Raw genomic sequence first — 15,215 nt, 5'->3', positions numbered from 1 at the left:
AGAAGCATTACTTATCCCTTTGCAGGCTTTGGGCTGTACCTTAACAACCAAATCCCAGACATGGGTTTATTCTTGCTACACAGAAGATGCCATCTCATCAGGAGAAAAAAAGACTGGGTGGTGGTTTTACATTTCACACCCTTGAAAAAGCTGAAAACTAATGCAGCATGGAAGCATTAAGGGAAGACTGATTACGTTGGTCTTTTGTAAGACAAAAACAATGCTGCTAGGTCAGCATTACCTGTGAAGTTAAGTTTGCTGCAAAATCGCTCCAGTGACACTCAAGTGGCACATACTACAGCATCAGAGCTCTGGAAAGAGGCAGGCTGTTTCTGGACTGTTAAGTCCAGTCTTTCCCACAGAAGAATCAGTCCCAAACACTGTCTTCTCTGAGACAGCAACACACAGATCTGATACCTGAATCCTAGCAGTAGCCCCACTAGATGTTATTTCCATCATGCTCCAATTGCTCCAAAACATACTTGGGGAGACTAAGATATAAACTGGTCAATATGAACACATATCAAAATTTGTCTAAATGACTTCTCATTTTTATAGCATCACCTGCTCTACAGAGATCCACAATTCAAAAGCAGACAGGTCTAGTGTGTATTTAGTTAGCAAGTTACTGGTGTCTTATCTCAATAGCACTGAGTGATTCATCCACACTTTAGAAAACCCCCTTTCTTACCCTCAGTCAATACAGTAACACAGTCACCTGAGTAAGTATACAGAAATATAACAAGAGAGCTTGGCTTCCTGCCCCCAGAGTAACCATACCAACAAAGAAGACAAGTATATTTGGTAGAGGAATTTGGTTCTCTCTTTTTGGTAGTATCTTTTAACTTCTAAAAAACACAGTTGCATTGGAATCAAAGAATCAATCTCAAGATAGTCACAAAAAATAAAGGATGTATTTTTCCTCCAAAGATCAAAACCATAACTAACGTAAGACATTCATATCATAGAAGTTCAGTGTCCAGAGAAAACTTTTCTGCAATGCAAAAAAAGATACTGCAATTGCTTTACTGCTCAAGAATTTCCTTGTTCCAAATGCTGAATTCTTCTTTCAGGAAGTTTTGTCGGTAACTTTCTTTAAACTAAAAGGTACAAAAAATTCTTTCTTTACCATCCCTCATCTTATCTAAAGCTCTTCTTTTGTTCTGGAGAGTTTTGTTGCATGCTCCTCTATAAATTTGCTCAAATGCTCTAAATCTCTGTCCCCGCCTTCAAATTTAATAGGATTGCTCTTCTTGTCCCTTGGAGCGAAGTAGATAGTAGGGAATCCTTCTACTTTGTAGTGGTCGTTTGTCACGTCGTTGGCAGTAGCATCCATCTTGGCTATGACTAGATTTTTCTCATTCTTGTATTTTTTGCCTAGCTCATTATACACTGGTTCTAGTTTCTTGCAGTGTCCACACCACGGGGCATAGAACTCTATGAGAACATCATTCTTTGGATCCATTACTATGGTATCAAAAGTTTTACCCACTACCACTTTCACAGGCCCTTTGTTATTTTTTGGCACCGGCTGGGACTTCACAATAGGCTTCAGTTTTCCTAGGAGAAAGGAAAACACGCACCATTATTAGCATAGAGTAAAAACAATCCTTATGATCTGCCCTAAGAAAGGGCAGAAGTACATCCTCACACCAAGGAAAAGTGTTGCACCAGTAAATGAGCTTACCTCTACAGGAAACACTGGCTAGCTTCCTGACCTTTTTTTTAGTATGGCAAGCTTATGAAATATTGGCAACAATGTCTCAATTCTCTAGAAGCTTCCTCCCTCTTTTTCTGGGTACCCATCCATAATGTATTAGACAGTGATTTATTATACTAGCCATGAATATGAATGATCAACTGGCACTTCAAAGCTACAAGCAGCTTTTAGGCTTACCAAACACCCTCAGTGTTAGAATACAGCTAGATGCCACAGCACAGCCTAAACTACAAAGTTAATGAACCAAGGTTAAAAGAAAAAAAAGGACAAGAATCATCCAAAAGTCTTAAGCCACAGGGCACTATAAGGTTGCACATATGATTTTATTGTAGCCATAATACCAGGGAAAAAGTGATGTAAGGAAAACAAGAAAATGGCTTTTTTCTTTTTAGGAACTATACCTTTTTTGAATGCCAGCACAAATTGCCTGAGTACATCAGAATCAAACTCCTCTGGCTCCATGGCATATTTCTTGCCACCTTCATCCAGAATGGCAACATTGACATCCTCTCCACTCTCAAGAAGTCCTAGATCCTTTATTTCAGAAGAATAATCTTCCTCATCAGAAACAGCAAACACATATTCAGGGAAGTCTTTGGCCACTTCCAGAACTTTGCCTCTCCAGTACTGAGTAGCTGAAGAACCAGAATACAGCAGGATTACTAACTTCTAGTTACTTATCACTTGCTTCCTTCCAAAGTAGAGGGATGGTGAACTTAACTTACCAACACGATAGTCAAAACTGAAGTCTACAGTATAATAGACAACCACTAGAGGACGCTTAGTGTATCTTTTAACATCATTGGAAGGCTTGCGATGACCAACTAGAGGCAAAGCATGTTTTAGCACGTGCTCTTTGATCTCTGATCCATCTGTAGAATCCTGCCAAAAAAAATAAAAATGGGGAAAAGACATGCAAGTAAGTGGCATTTCTGTTACACAGTACTGGAAACTAGTATTTGTGCATACATGACTAAGGAAGTGGCATGTTATAAACAATGCCCTCACCATATTCTTCAAATACTTGAGCAGTAATGATAATTTTGTGTTTTATCCCTGATCTGAACACTGCAGTAGTAAATTATTTGAATACGTAATCTCTGCATTAATTTCATAAAGATTTCAAGAACAAACCAGCACAATTTCAGGAGACAAAGGGGTTACCTCAAATATCTAATGGGCTATTTCCATCAGAATGATGCCAACTGCTCATACATACAAAATAAAGCCTTCAATCTCTGAAGAAATTTTGTAACTTTGGACCAACTACTCACTTTAAGATCCAAAACATGCATCTTGGGCTCGTGCTTTGACTGAAATTTTTCTGGCTGCATCACAACCAGTTTTCCAGGAGATGCTTTCAATAGTTTTGCAATCTCGTTGCTGAAGGTGTGGTGAAACTTATAGTCTTCTCTTAAGCCATTAGCTGAAAACAGGTTAGGGAAAATGAAAAGTTATCAAGAACTGAACTGACAGCCTTCAACCAAAATCTTAGTACTGTACTGCACAGGAATTCTCTCAGACATGGAATGGCCCAGAGTCTTAGAGAACAGCTCTCACCTCCAAACAGGGAAACATGGGAGACAGTTCTGTATCTTACCATGCCAGAATAGCCAGATCAGCTCTTAATCCAGATATAAACAATGGCAGCCCCAGAAGCAGGCATAGCCACGTTATGAGGAATAGCCCTTACTTCTCTCAAGGCTCAAACAGAAAAAGAGTGGCTGTAAGTAAATCAATCCGTAAGGACTGTTTAGAGGGACCAAGCACTTACAGTGCTTTGCCTCTTACATGTGGTAGCAAAAACTGTTAATGGTCTAGCTAAACTGACCCAGAGATGGATGATGATCCTTTCTCCAAGTCTCTCCACCCCAAATAACCTTACTAGAGTCCAGCCTCTGGAACTGTCAGATATGAAGCCAGCAAAAGTATATGGCAAAGCTAGCAAGAAGCTGTGATTTGTTCCTCAGCTAGGAATTTTCCTTCCTCTCTAGTGCATGGATTTTTAGGGATGCACCATCAAGAGATTATGTCCTGTGACTGGCTGATACTTCAGTTACATGACCAAGACCTGGCATGAGCTTTTTTCCTTGAGTAAAAGTGGAAGATCACTCTTCAGTCTCTTTTTCCCCCTCTCTAAGTCTCTTACTGAATTCAGAACAAAAATAAAGGAACTTCTCATGCCCAAAGTCTTGGGCAGAATATCAACAACCTGGTCTTCTAATATTTAAAAACATTCCTTACCTGCTTCCTGATAGAGCTGATAGGCTTTGTCAGTCTCTCCACTAAAGATACCAATAACGATGACATCATCCCCATCCTTCAGAAATTCCTGTACCTGCTTGGTAGCCTGAATCTGTTTAGATGGAGGACCAGCCTGTTCAATCATGTAGTCGACAATACCTGTGAGGCAAACCCACCCCCAAGAAATTGCTTAGAACATTTATTGAACTGAAAGGTTCAGGCATTTTATCTACAGCATCATTTAATATATTTCCCATTTACACCTTTATTTCTGTGCAGTCCTTCCACAATAACCAAAAGACCACATCAACAGGACTGCAGTCATGGTCTTGAAAAGCTTCAGTTCTGGATAGTCTCTTTTAGGCTGGTTTCAGGACTTCCATGGATATCAGATGACCTTCCCAGTAATTCATCTTTTTGAAATTTTAGATCCTTCATAGTCTTGTGACCCTGCTATGAGACATGATTCCACTTGGATATTCCTAATTCTTCCCTCAATATTACAACCCAATACTGAGCACTTCACCAGCACTTACAGAGCAGTGCAACTAATGGCTGCCCATTTACTCATACTGCCAGCTTGTACATTTAAGTTACTTTATATTAAAAGGAGCTTACAGTACCACCATAAGATGTTACAAAGGTAAGACTACTTTATTCTGCTGGCTTATGTAGATATCTTTTAGTATCTTTTTTTTTTAAATGTAGATATCTGTAGAACATCTTTTTTCAGGTTCCTCTAACTAGGATGTGAACAAGATGTAACAACAGAGCTTTCAAACAATACATTTATAGTCAAGCCCAAAGAAAAAAAGAGAAGTCACGATACCGTATTTTTCTCGTGGACCGTTGTAGTCATAAGGTTTGCCTTTGCGGAAGATTTTCAGGGTTGGGTAGCCACTAACATCAAACTTCTTTGCAAGGTCAGTTTCAGCAGTGGCATCAACTTTAGCCAGGGGAATAGGAGGCGTGCGCTTGCTGAGCTCCTGAGCAGCCTTCTCATATTCTGGAGCAAGCCTTTTGCAGTGTCCGCACCTAAGGAAGGAGGAGGATGAAGGGAAATGTTTACAATGCATAGTCCTGCTAGGTACCTTTACCTCTGCAGTGGAAGAGCTGCAAGCCTCTTTAGAAGAGGCATAATGACAGAAAACAGCTTCACCAAGCACGTTCAGGCCAGCTGTCCTAGTAAGCAGAGGTGACTGCCTTCTTGCTTACCATGGAGCATAGAATTCCACCAGAATTATGTCAGCACCATTCACAACATCATCAAAATTATCTTGGGTCAATACCAGGGTAGCTTCTGGTGGAGGGGTCCAGTTGGGATCAGAAACCTCCTTGACTTTGGCTACAATTTCTGAAAGATAGTTTGATAGCCAGGTTAAAGCTTGCACTATCCTATCTGTAGTATATCAAATGCAAGAGTCAATATCAAGATATCAGAGTGGCAAGCATGGTCTTGGACCAAACAGTCAAGGTTTATACTGGTTTACACTACATCTCTTTTTTGTTTGTTTTGTTTTTTGTTTTTAAGACTCAAGCTCCTTTATACTCTATTGCTGGTATTGCCAAGGTCTTTAATATTCTCTTCACCTACTGAGCATCTTAATTATGCAGAACACAGTCTATACTTTACAGCAAGTTATTATGTGAATTCCATTCAAAGCAGACAGAAAAGGTAGTTTTTCCTTCTGACTGGAGTGAAGATAGACACACTCATTAAGTGAGAAACACAGGGTTTTATACCCAATGTCCATTTACAAACCTGATGTTTCCTACTGGCTGATCTCTCATCAAGCACAACAACACCTCCTGTTCTAAATCAAGTCATAATTTTAAAAACCTTTCCTCACTAAGAACACTACACACCATCTGCAGAATTACCTTCTAGTACAGAGAATTTAGAAGACTGGACAAAATTTCAGCCTTCATAATACTGTTCCGCTTAACACAATGGAACTTGAGATCAAAGTCCTTGGCAATACATGATCTGAGTAGCAAAACCATGTAATTCCTTGCTTTGTCATGAAGAACTGCAAAGGACTGGTGCTTACCGTCTTCTGTTCGAGAACCATCATAGTCAACAGGCTGGCCTTTTTTCAAGATTTTAATGGTTGGGTAGCCACTGACATCAAAACGACTTGCTAGCGAAGTGGCTGCAGTAGCATCAATTTTGGCAACTGGAATAGGAGGGTCATTTTCTTTCAGAGTTTTGGCTATCTTCTCATATTCAGGAGCAAACTGCTTGCAGTGCCCACACCTGTAAAAGACACACATAGACAGATAAATGCAAGGCAGACATGGAGATGTTATTTTACTACTCCAAATTTCTAGGAGGCCTTCTACCATATGTTTACAGCATCAACTTAAGAGTATTTGTCTTGCTATATTTTCAGACTCACAGGGGGTGGTAGTGGTGGTGAGAGGGCAAGAGATGCTATAGCTAGTTCACTCAAATCACAACCTTTCTTCTTTTTCCACCCCCATCCCTATTCAAAAGATACCATATTTCCATATATGCTTCTTAAGCATCTGCAAGAAAATTTAATGACTGCTTCTACAAAGTTGTAACCCTTGTACTGTGTTCTCCTCCCTGCCCCCTGATACCATCTCATCCAGACTTCAGCTTATCCCTAATCAGGGTTCACCTTCTCTACATGGTACCCTAAAATCAAACTAAAGAGAAAAATGAACCAGAAGTTAATTGGGCTTTAATGAAACCTCAAATCCACTCTCATATCACAGCACCTGTTCTCTCTGGACCATGCCAAAACCCTCCAGGAAGAGCACAACTTACTTCTGCAAAAACTGGCACAGCAGAGGAAACCAGCATATGAAAAGCATATAGCTTGACAAACTGAAGACAGAATAGGAAAAAAAAAAAAGGCATGCAACAGACAGCCTGTATTACTTAGCCTCTCAACTGGCAGGAGAGGGTGCAGGAAAAAAAAGAAGTGTCTAATCTGTGGTGACTACACGTCCTTCTACTTGGTTATATATTAAGCTCCACTTTCAGTTTTCAAGCTAGCAAACTATAGTTGCCAAAAAGGCATAGGCTTCTGCATGATGAGACTGGTATTAGATAAAACACAACTCTACCTCAAGCAAGATCCCCCCTCCCAAAGACTAGAAAAAGTCCTGGACATCAGGACGAGGTTCTTCACTAAGAAGGTTGTCACGCACTGGAACAGGCTCCCTGGGGATGCAGTCACAGCACCAAGTCTGTTGGAGTTTAAGAAGTGCTTGGACTGTGCACTTAGTCATATGGTTTGAATTTTAGGGTAGACCTGTGCAGAGTGCCAGGAGTTGGACTTGATGATCCTTATGTGTCTCTTTCAACTAGGGATATTCTATGATTCTATGAAAAAGGACAAATGGGTAAGTCAAATGACTTATCCATTATATCACTAAGCCACAAAGGAAGAGAGGTTCTGGCTGCAGCACTAACGCATCAGCTTGACTGCAAATATTCTACTCTTATTTTTCCCATTAATGATCCTCATTATTTTTGTCCATAAGAATACAAACAAAATACATTCTGGTTTAAGTTCTGTCTCAGTTGTACACAGGTAAATCCACAGTAGCTCCTGAGCGCACTGGTGTAACTCAGTGTACACCAGCAGAATTTTTATCACGTATGTGGCACTGTTTAAACGAGTAGTGTGAAGGAACTATATCCTTACTCACACATCCTTCTGGCAAGGACTGAGACTGGAACTTCAAAAGGAAAACCTTCTAGCTAGGCAATCCTCCTCCATGTATAAGTACACTGGTTCTACATAGGCCAACAGGACAAGACAGTGGGCTGCCAGGTCATACTGCACAACTTTTCTGAGGCTCACTGGGACCATCTCTGTTCCCTGACAAGCACAGAGCAGAGACAGACCCAGGGCAGTGCTTTCCTTGGCACAGGAGCCCTCAGTATGACCTAAATATATGGTGACAGAAAAGAGCATGCTCTTTCCTATGTTACAGGAGCAGGGAAAGGGACACCTCCAGAACCATCCCCTGCCCTGGACTATAGCACAGTCCAGCACTAGCTCTCCATAGCCTTTGAAACCACCTATGCTTTTAAACCAGTCATGATCCAGACATCTGCTTTTAGAATCACAGCTTACTAACTAACCTGAGGAAACAGTATCAACAACTCCTCACTCCCTAAAACCGTTCAGACAGATACCTCGTAAAGAGTAGAAACAAACAAGCAAACATCTCTATCCCAAAAACAACAGCCCAAACTCACCTTTTAGGATTGCATATTGCCAAAAAAGCCCCCAGCACCCATCCCATCCTGCCACCTAAGGAGGTGCTGCAGACTGTGAACCCACCATGGCGCGTAGAACTCCAGCAGCACAGTGTCCTTGTCTGCAGTAAAGGTGTCAAAGTTTGCATCATTCAAGATCAACACACCATTCTCTTCTTTAACTTCAGAATCATCATCGTCATCATCTTCCTCTTCATCGTCGTCGTCATCATCATCAACTTCTTTTGTAAGTGAGTCTGGAAAAGTAGAATTAAAAAAATGCAGTATAGACTAGATGGTGTCAAGCTTAAAGTTTAAATAATTCTACCAGGTTAAAGATGGGTTAGATGTATCCTGTAGTTAAAGAAGTACCAGGTTAGTTCCTGTTCCACATCCAGTGACAGCTGCCCAAGTTTGGGAACTTTTGTTTCCATCCCCAACTGCTCAAGCCCAGCCCTGCCACCCTAACCTATCTTGCTTTCAGTTACAGAGATGTTTCAATTCATTAAAGAGGCTTTCTAGGTGCAAAAGCATAACTCTGTTTGTAGGCTCAGAATCAGCACCAGGCTGTGGAGCGAGTTTAAAAACTGTCACAGAACACACCCCTGCAAACCCATCCCCAGGCATGCGATAGATACAAGATGCCCTTCTGAAACAAATGGAGTGAGGCCCCCCACACAGGGGGCCCTTTGGTGTAAGGATTCCAAAACCACTGGTCTAGAACAGGCCTTTGGAGAAAACAGATTTGCTCAATTTGAGAAGCAGGACTTGAACATGAAATCTGATGCCAAGACACTTCAACCAGTTCAGTCTGCCTTAGAATTTGAGATGGTGTCTTTAACATTTGATCATTCACATGTTCTTTTAAAGACGTTGTTAAAACTGCTATAATTCTAGGCAAACAAACCTTACTGAATGTTTTTATAGGAATTTCAGTCACAGAACAAATGATGACAATACCTCATCCCTAATGTAAAACATACATCAGTATAACTAAGGTCCTTTTAGCCACGTGGAGTTCCATGGTTAACAAAGCAGGAAGAAAATTTAAAAGTTTCCTTGTTCAAAATTATATATTCTCTACCTAAGTTTAACTAACTTTTGACTAAGTTAACATGCAGGACTTCAGTAGATAACGTATACATAGTCTATGTGTCCAGGACAAGAATTCTGAAAATACTCTTGATTTTGCCTGGAATTTGAAATCAAGAATTATAAATATGTAATATTCAGCAGCCAGGTACAAACAGGAAAAAATGGAAGAAAACCTAACTTATTTTCAGGCCAACAGCAAACCACAGCAACATTTGCATCATGGACATTATACCACTAAACACCAATAACCATTTTTCTGTTAAGAGATACTAAAAAAAATATGTGCAAATGCTCTCTGCATAAACATTTTCTAGGGGAGTGTATATTTTAGTTAGAACCGAATTTTATAGAATGCCAAAATACCGAAGTCTCTGACATAGTCAGAGATCACAGGAGATCATTTATCACCCAATGGAACTCACCTGGATTAAGTTCCTTTAAAACTACTACTGTTTCCCTCTCATCTGAGCATCAGCTAAAAGTGCTATTTACAACTGGACAATGCCTTCTGTGTTGCTGCCTCAGAGCACTTGCAATGGAAGGGCTGAGCTTCCAGACACACTGCAAGAGAATTCCTAGGGCATTCATTTACATTTGGGAATGCAGTTGTGAGAAAGCTAGCTTTCAGGGGTGTTCAGCAGCCAAAACTTCTGCTGACATCAGTGCTCAGTAGATTCGAGGGCTGTATTCTACTGCAGGGTGTTCCAGGTTGGTCTGTGCCTGAATTCCCAGGGAGCTGTGCAATATCTGTTGCTTTTCCAAGCAAAGCACATCAGACTTGACTTTTTACCAAGGAAGGAACTTGAGCAAAACTGGTTAGTCAATTCTGCTTGTGCAGCTTTGAAACTGACCAGACTGCAACTCTTGTTTCTGCTCACAAGGTTAGCTTCCATCCCATAAGAAAAAGACCTCTGCAGTAACAGCAGCAAAGGTCAGAGTCTGGGAAGGGGAGAAACAAGCATCAGGCCTAGAGATTCTGATTAAGTTAGAAACACTGTACCACCGAATTTCACATGTATCACTGAAGTAATTTTGTATCTTTCACTGGAAGTAGTCGCATAGCCTGCCAACACCAAGCTTTGACATTGATGTATGGTCATTACACACATCCACTTCCTCCTCCCCAGAGGTGGAGGCATGATAGAGGCAGGTAACAGCAGGACTCTAGCCCTTCCAAATTGCTTCAGGAAAACATACATTTCTGTAATGACCATGAAATCATCCTCTGGAGTCCGTAGCTTCACTGGCACTTAGGATCACTTTAGCTACCTCTAACGGCTCCACCAGCATTGGGTCCAAAAGACCCACTTTAAGGATCTGAGCAGGAAAGGGGGCAGTGAGGCTTTTGTCATTAAGGAACTTGAACTTTAATTTATATCGAATATTTACATTTTCAAGAGAACAGACACAGAATGAGTAACTGTGACATCTGATACCGTAGAAGTAACAAGTCAGTATTTGTATAATACAGCTCAAGAAAATAAAGCAGCTGCACTATCTTTGTTTCTTAAAGCTACTAGCAAAGAAGGTGAACAAGGTAATGAAGCAACAGCTCTGCTATAACCCGTCCTCAAGTAGAATACAGACCATTTCATACCACAAAGTTCAACGCATTGTTACTTAAGCCAACTAAAAAAGATGACACTCATTTTAAAACTCCAGAAACGTGACACTGACTGGCAGGCCTTTTTCGGGATGATGGGCTACTCTAACCAAAACTGATTCATGCAGTGGCTTTACTGAACTTTCAGCCCCTATTGGAAACCCGGCCTGGTAAGGGTTCCTCGAGTGCGGTGATTCCCGCATGAAAAAGCTGGACCCAAAGACAAACATCTTTTGGGTTCTGCCTGAAAGCTTCCTTTGGGAAGGGCACTGTAGGGCCAGTTTCCAGCCTGCACCCAGCCAGATGACCTCCATCTCCAGAAACACGGAGGCTGAGACTTGCAATCTGTTGCCAGGCCACTCAAAAGCCTTACCTATGAAAGCTGCTTTCCTCCACCTTTGCCGTACTAGGTTCTCTACGTGGACCCTTCCTTGTAGCCATGCAAGGGGCGGAACAGCCGCGGCCTGCCCGTGACAGCGTCAGGGCTTTGCCACAGGGCTGCGCGGTTACAGCCAGCCGATTCAGCCGGCCCAGATGGGACAAGCGCACAGAAGCGCCCCGAGAGCCCAGCGCCGGGCGGGCGGCGCGGCTCGGCGACGCCCCAGGACAATGGGAGGAAGGCCGAAAAGCCCCCACAGCACCAACTGCGGAAACGGGGACGCTCCGAGGGGCTACCAGGAGGCACCGGCAACGTAGGAGGGAGCCAGCATCGTCCACCGCGGCTAATTACCTGCTCTTAACTACGCGGTTAGGCAGCCTGCCCCACCCCCAGCCCTCCCGGCCCGAAGCGGGGCTCCCACGGCTCCCGCCCTGCCCCGCGCTCACCTTCGTCCTCCTCGGCCGCCGCGCCGCGCGCCAGCACAGCCAGCGCCAGCGCCACCCCCAGCAGCAGCAGCAGCGCCCGCACCCCACGACGCCTCATCCCGCCGCTGCTCCTCCTGCTCCCGCTGCTCCTGCTGCCGCCGCCCCGGCGCGTCCCCTGGTTGGCTGCTGCTGCTGCTGCTGCTGCTGCTGCTGCTGCCGCCGCCCGGCCCGGCCCGGCTCCGCTGCGGCGGGGCGAGGAGCGCGCGGGGCCGTCGGCGCGCAGCTGCACGCCCTGCTCTGAGCTGCCGCGCGCCCATTGGCTGCCCGCCGGCCGCCAACCGCCGGCCGCCACGAGCGTGGGGCGCAGCCGCGCTGCGGGCGCGGGGGTGGTGCCGGGGAGGGAGGGGAGAGGGGCTTCCCCGCCCGCCGGGCGGAGGGGCAACGTTGGCGCTCGCGATTGGCGGGTGCTGCTGGGGGGCGGGCTCAAGGGAGGTGGCGGCGGCCTGTTAGGGCGAGCCGCGTGCGCGGGTGGGCGTGGCTTCCCCGTGAGAGGGCCGCGCGATGGCGGCGGTGGGGGCCGCCGGGGTTGGGGGGCCGGTCCCGGTGGTTGTGTGGTGAACGTCTGAGGTCACGGAACGTCACACAAAAAAATCCTGCTTTTTCGTATTTCTGCTTCCAAATTAAATGTGTATTGCTGCAGCCGACTGGGACCTTGTATGAGACCTGGTTTGAAAAGCTGTCTTGATCCCTCCGGATTTTGGGATAAATATTAAACAGTTTGTTCCTATGATGTGTTTTCCTGGCATAGACACGCAGTAATACGGTGGTGGTACATAGCCGGGTTGGATGCTGCCCCGAATGTGAAAGGTTGAAGAGTATAGAAGGTTGATACTTACGGGGTGTTTGGTTGGTACGACCATGGATTTGAATGTGGTGCTGGTGTGTTGAAATATTTGCTGCCTTCCTCATCTGAGTTCGTAAGAGATAAATGGTTACTGCCGCATTCCATTTTATCCTGGCTTCGTTCGGAGATTAACCAGCAGAGAGCTGGATAACATCAATATTACATCAATAGAGAGATGTGCTGCCAGGCCCAGCACTTCGGAACTGATGCTGTTTGGACATCGGAAAACAGGTGAAAAAAGCTCACAGAAAAAAATAGCCAGGGAAGAGGGAGAAATAGCGTGATTATTGCTATTGTCTGTTAGAATGTGAAATGCAGGAATAAATAGTTCTTGTTTTGTGATGGCTAATTTGTTTACCTCTACTCCTTAACCAAGTTGAAAAACGAGATTAATAGACTTGCTAGAGAGTCACAGGTGTCAAGCACCAAGATCCAGCTAGACAGTGAAAAAGGAAGTGCAGACAGTACAAATACAGCTTTTTGATTTGTTTGAACTGCATGAGGAAAGCCTGCAGGACAGAAGCCCTGTAGTCCCTGTTCACACAAGGACAGCCTGATCATCTGACTGAAAGACTGCCAAACCGGGAGTTAACTGTGTGGGTAGTTACCGTAGCCTGGATCTTAGGCACGTCCCATTAGACAAACAGGGCCTTGGCAAAGGACCACAGTCCTGTTGTCTGTCTTCAAACTAATTGGGCTATGCCTGTGTGCCTAGGCTGGGGTAACAGGATAACACAACAGGTCATAAAGAACACACTAAGCAGAAATGTAATTCATCAGAGACCAGCTGTGGTGTAGCTTAGTGCAACTGTAAGCTTTGTGTGAATGTGAAACACACCAGGCACTGGAAAGTGTGCTATCCGTGCAGTTTTTCCAAAAGATTCCTTCCTGTTCCCTCCAGGCTTGCTTGCATGTAGGGATGGCTGTATGAAGCTGAAAATCCTCTGGACTAAGTCCTACTAGTAACAGTGCTGTGGCCTTTTGCCAAGTACTTGCTCTTTACCTGAGGTAATGTTGTGGTTTAGCCCTGGCAGGCAGCTAAGTGCCACACAGCCACTCGCTCACTCTCCCTTACTGGGACAGGGGAGAGAACTGGAAATGTAAAGTGTGAGAACTCATGGGCTGAGGTAAAGACAGTTTACTAGGTAAAGGAAAAGCCATGCTTGCAAGCAAAGCAAAGCAGTGAATTCATTCACTGCTTCCCATCAGCAGGCAGGTATTCAGCCACTTCCAGGAAAGCAGGGCTCATCATGCATGATGCTTCCTTGGGAAGACAAACGCCATTGTTCTGAATGCCCCCCCCCCCCTTCTTTCCCCCAGCTTTAATTGCTGATCACAATGTCATATGATATGAAATACCCCTTTGGCCAGTCTGGGTCAGCTGTCCTGGCTGTGTCCCCTCCCAGCTCCTGGTGCACCCCCAGCCTCCTCAATGGCAGGGCAGCATGAGAAGCTGTGAAAAGTCCTTGGTGCTATGCAAACACTGCTCTGCAACAACTAAAAACATCGGTGTGTTATCACCACTATTTTAATCAAAAATCCAAAACACTGCATTGTTTGAGCCCTTACAAAGAAAAATAACTGTCCCAGCCAAAACCATGACATTTAGCAACAGAATAATCATTCTCTTTACCAGTAGGCTCTCTAGGTACAAGGAAGGTGGAACAGAGCTTGGAACAGATAGTTAAGTATAGGGTCATCTGTAGGTTAGATGCATGGAATAGTGAATGGCACAGGTCCCTTGCAACAGGTAAGAAGTGAGAAATTGGACACATTTGCAAGTCACGTCTGCTCCATACATTGCTAGAGAGCAAACAAACACTGAAAGCATGAGAGTTCGCAAAGCATCTATGGAACAGTTCTAGGTAAAAGACATTTTTGTCTGATACATCTGCTATGCTGCAGAAAAATCCAGGTGTTAGCCTGGATTTACATTATGGATTACGTTTTGTGCATACTGTGTTTTCATACCCTTATAACCTGTTGGCCTTACCCTTGGCAACCCAAGGTGATTCAGAATGATACCGCATATTTCTAACCAATGATTTAAATATTGTATTAACTTTCTTTCAGCCGTTAGGGATCAAAATCTGTTCTCTAATAAGCAGCATGCTAGGTATTGTTTACACAAGTGACATCCTATTTTAAAAATACTTTTGTTCCCCATTTCCTTATTATATATATATGTCAGCTGTGAAATTATTATGAAAGGAAAATAAATAGTTAAATATATATTTTAAAAAAGACATAATATACAGATGGAATACTGGTGCCGGTGACTCAGCTTTGAAAATCTGGCCTGTGCTGTGGTGTTCGTGGCTCAGGGGACTAGATATTGGCAACTTGTCTGTGTGAAGAATACCCTGTGAAAGATTCAGTTGCCACCAAAGAAGCCCAGTTAAATACCTGGTTATTTTCAGCCATTTGAAAGGCCATAAAATACTGCAGTGAGACAGGACCTTGCTAAGTCAAAAATCCCCTCTTTATATTATATGCAGCATGCAAAAATTTCAAGGAATTTTGTTATGGGGGATGACCTGTGGAGTTGGCAGGCTGTCATCAGAGCCTCAACAAACATCCAGTTGCTAAAGCCCATCAAACTGGC

At 43.7% G+C, this 15,215-nt stretch overlaps 1 protein-coding gene across 3 annotated transcripts; it reads right to left on the bottom strand.

Annotated features, from left to right (window-relative positions):
* Positions 1-800: 800 nt before the first annotated feature.
* Positions 801-12,038, bottom strand: PDIA4 (protein disulfide isomerase family A member 4). Of its 3 annotated transcripts, none has more exons than XM_035316938.1 (11): positions 11,896-12,038; positions 11,728-11,846; positions 8,290-8,461; positions 6,016-6,221; positions 5,180-5,318; positions 4,794-4,999; positions 3,965-4,123; positions 2,995-3,146; positions 2,446-2,602; positions 2,122-2,355; positions 801-1,560 (listed from the first exon to the last, which is right to left on the bottom strand). In XM_035316938.1, exons 1-11 carry the CDS (start codon positions 12,021-12,023, stop codon positions 1,145-1,147), a joined length of 2,088 nt encoding a protein of 695 aa, XP_035172829.1. In that variant the 5' UTR covers positions 12,024-12,038; the 3' UTR covers positions 801-1,144. The 3 variants fall into 3 exon arrangements, with proteins under 3 accessions (XP_035172829.1, XP_035172830.1, XP_035172828.1); XM_035316939.1 differs by having other exon boundaries at positions 11,728-11,847; positions 11,900-12,026; XM_035316937.1 differs by having other exon boundaries at positions 11,728-11,862; positions 11,912-12,022.
* Positions 12,039-15,215: the final 3,177 nt, after the last annotated feature.

The sequence above is a fragment of the Oxyura jamaicensis genome, chromosome 2, assembly GCF_011077185.1.
Source record: "Oxyura jamaicensis isolate SHBP4307 breed ruddy duck chromosome 2, BPBGC_Ojam_1.0, whole genome shotgun sequence".
NCBI classification, from domain to species: domain Eukaryota; kingdom Metazoa; phylum Chordata; class Aves; order Anseriformes; family Anatidae; genus Oxyura; species Oxyura jamaicensis.
The sequence above is the reverse complement of the archived record's forward strand: the minus strand, read 5'-3'. Positions and strand labels throughout refer to the sequence as shown.

Bases quoted from the DNA above. Each gene is read 5' to 3' on its own strand.
- PDIA4 (XM_035316938.1), bottom strand. From the start codon at position 12,023: ATGGGCGCGCGGCAGCTCAGAGCAGGGCGTGCAGCTGCGCGCCGACGG. The intron at 11,847-11,895 runs CAGCAGCCAACC...CAGGAGCAGCGG, and splicing joins AGCAGCAGCAGCAGCAGCAG to GAGCAGGAGGAGCAGCGGCG. The intron at 5,319-6,015 runs GTAAGCACCAGT...ACTATCTTTCAG, and splicing joins TGGTTCTCGAACAGAAGACG to AAATTGTAGCCAAAGTCAAG.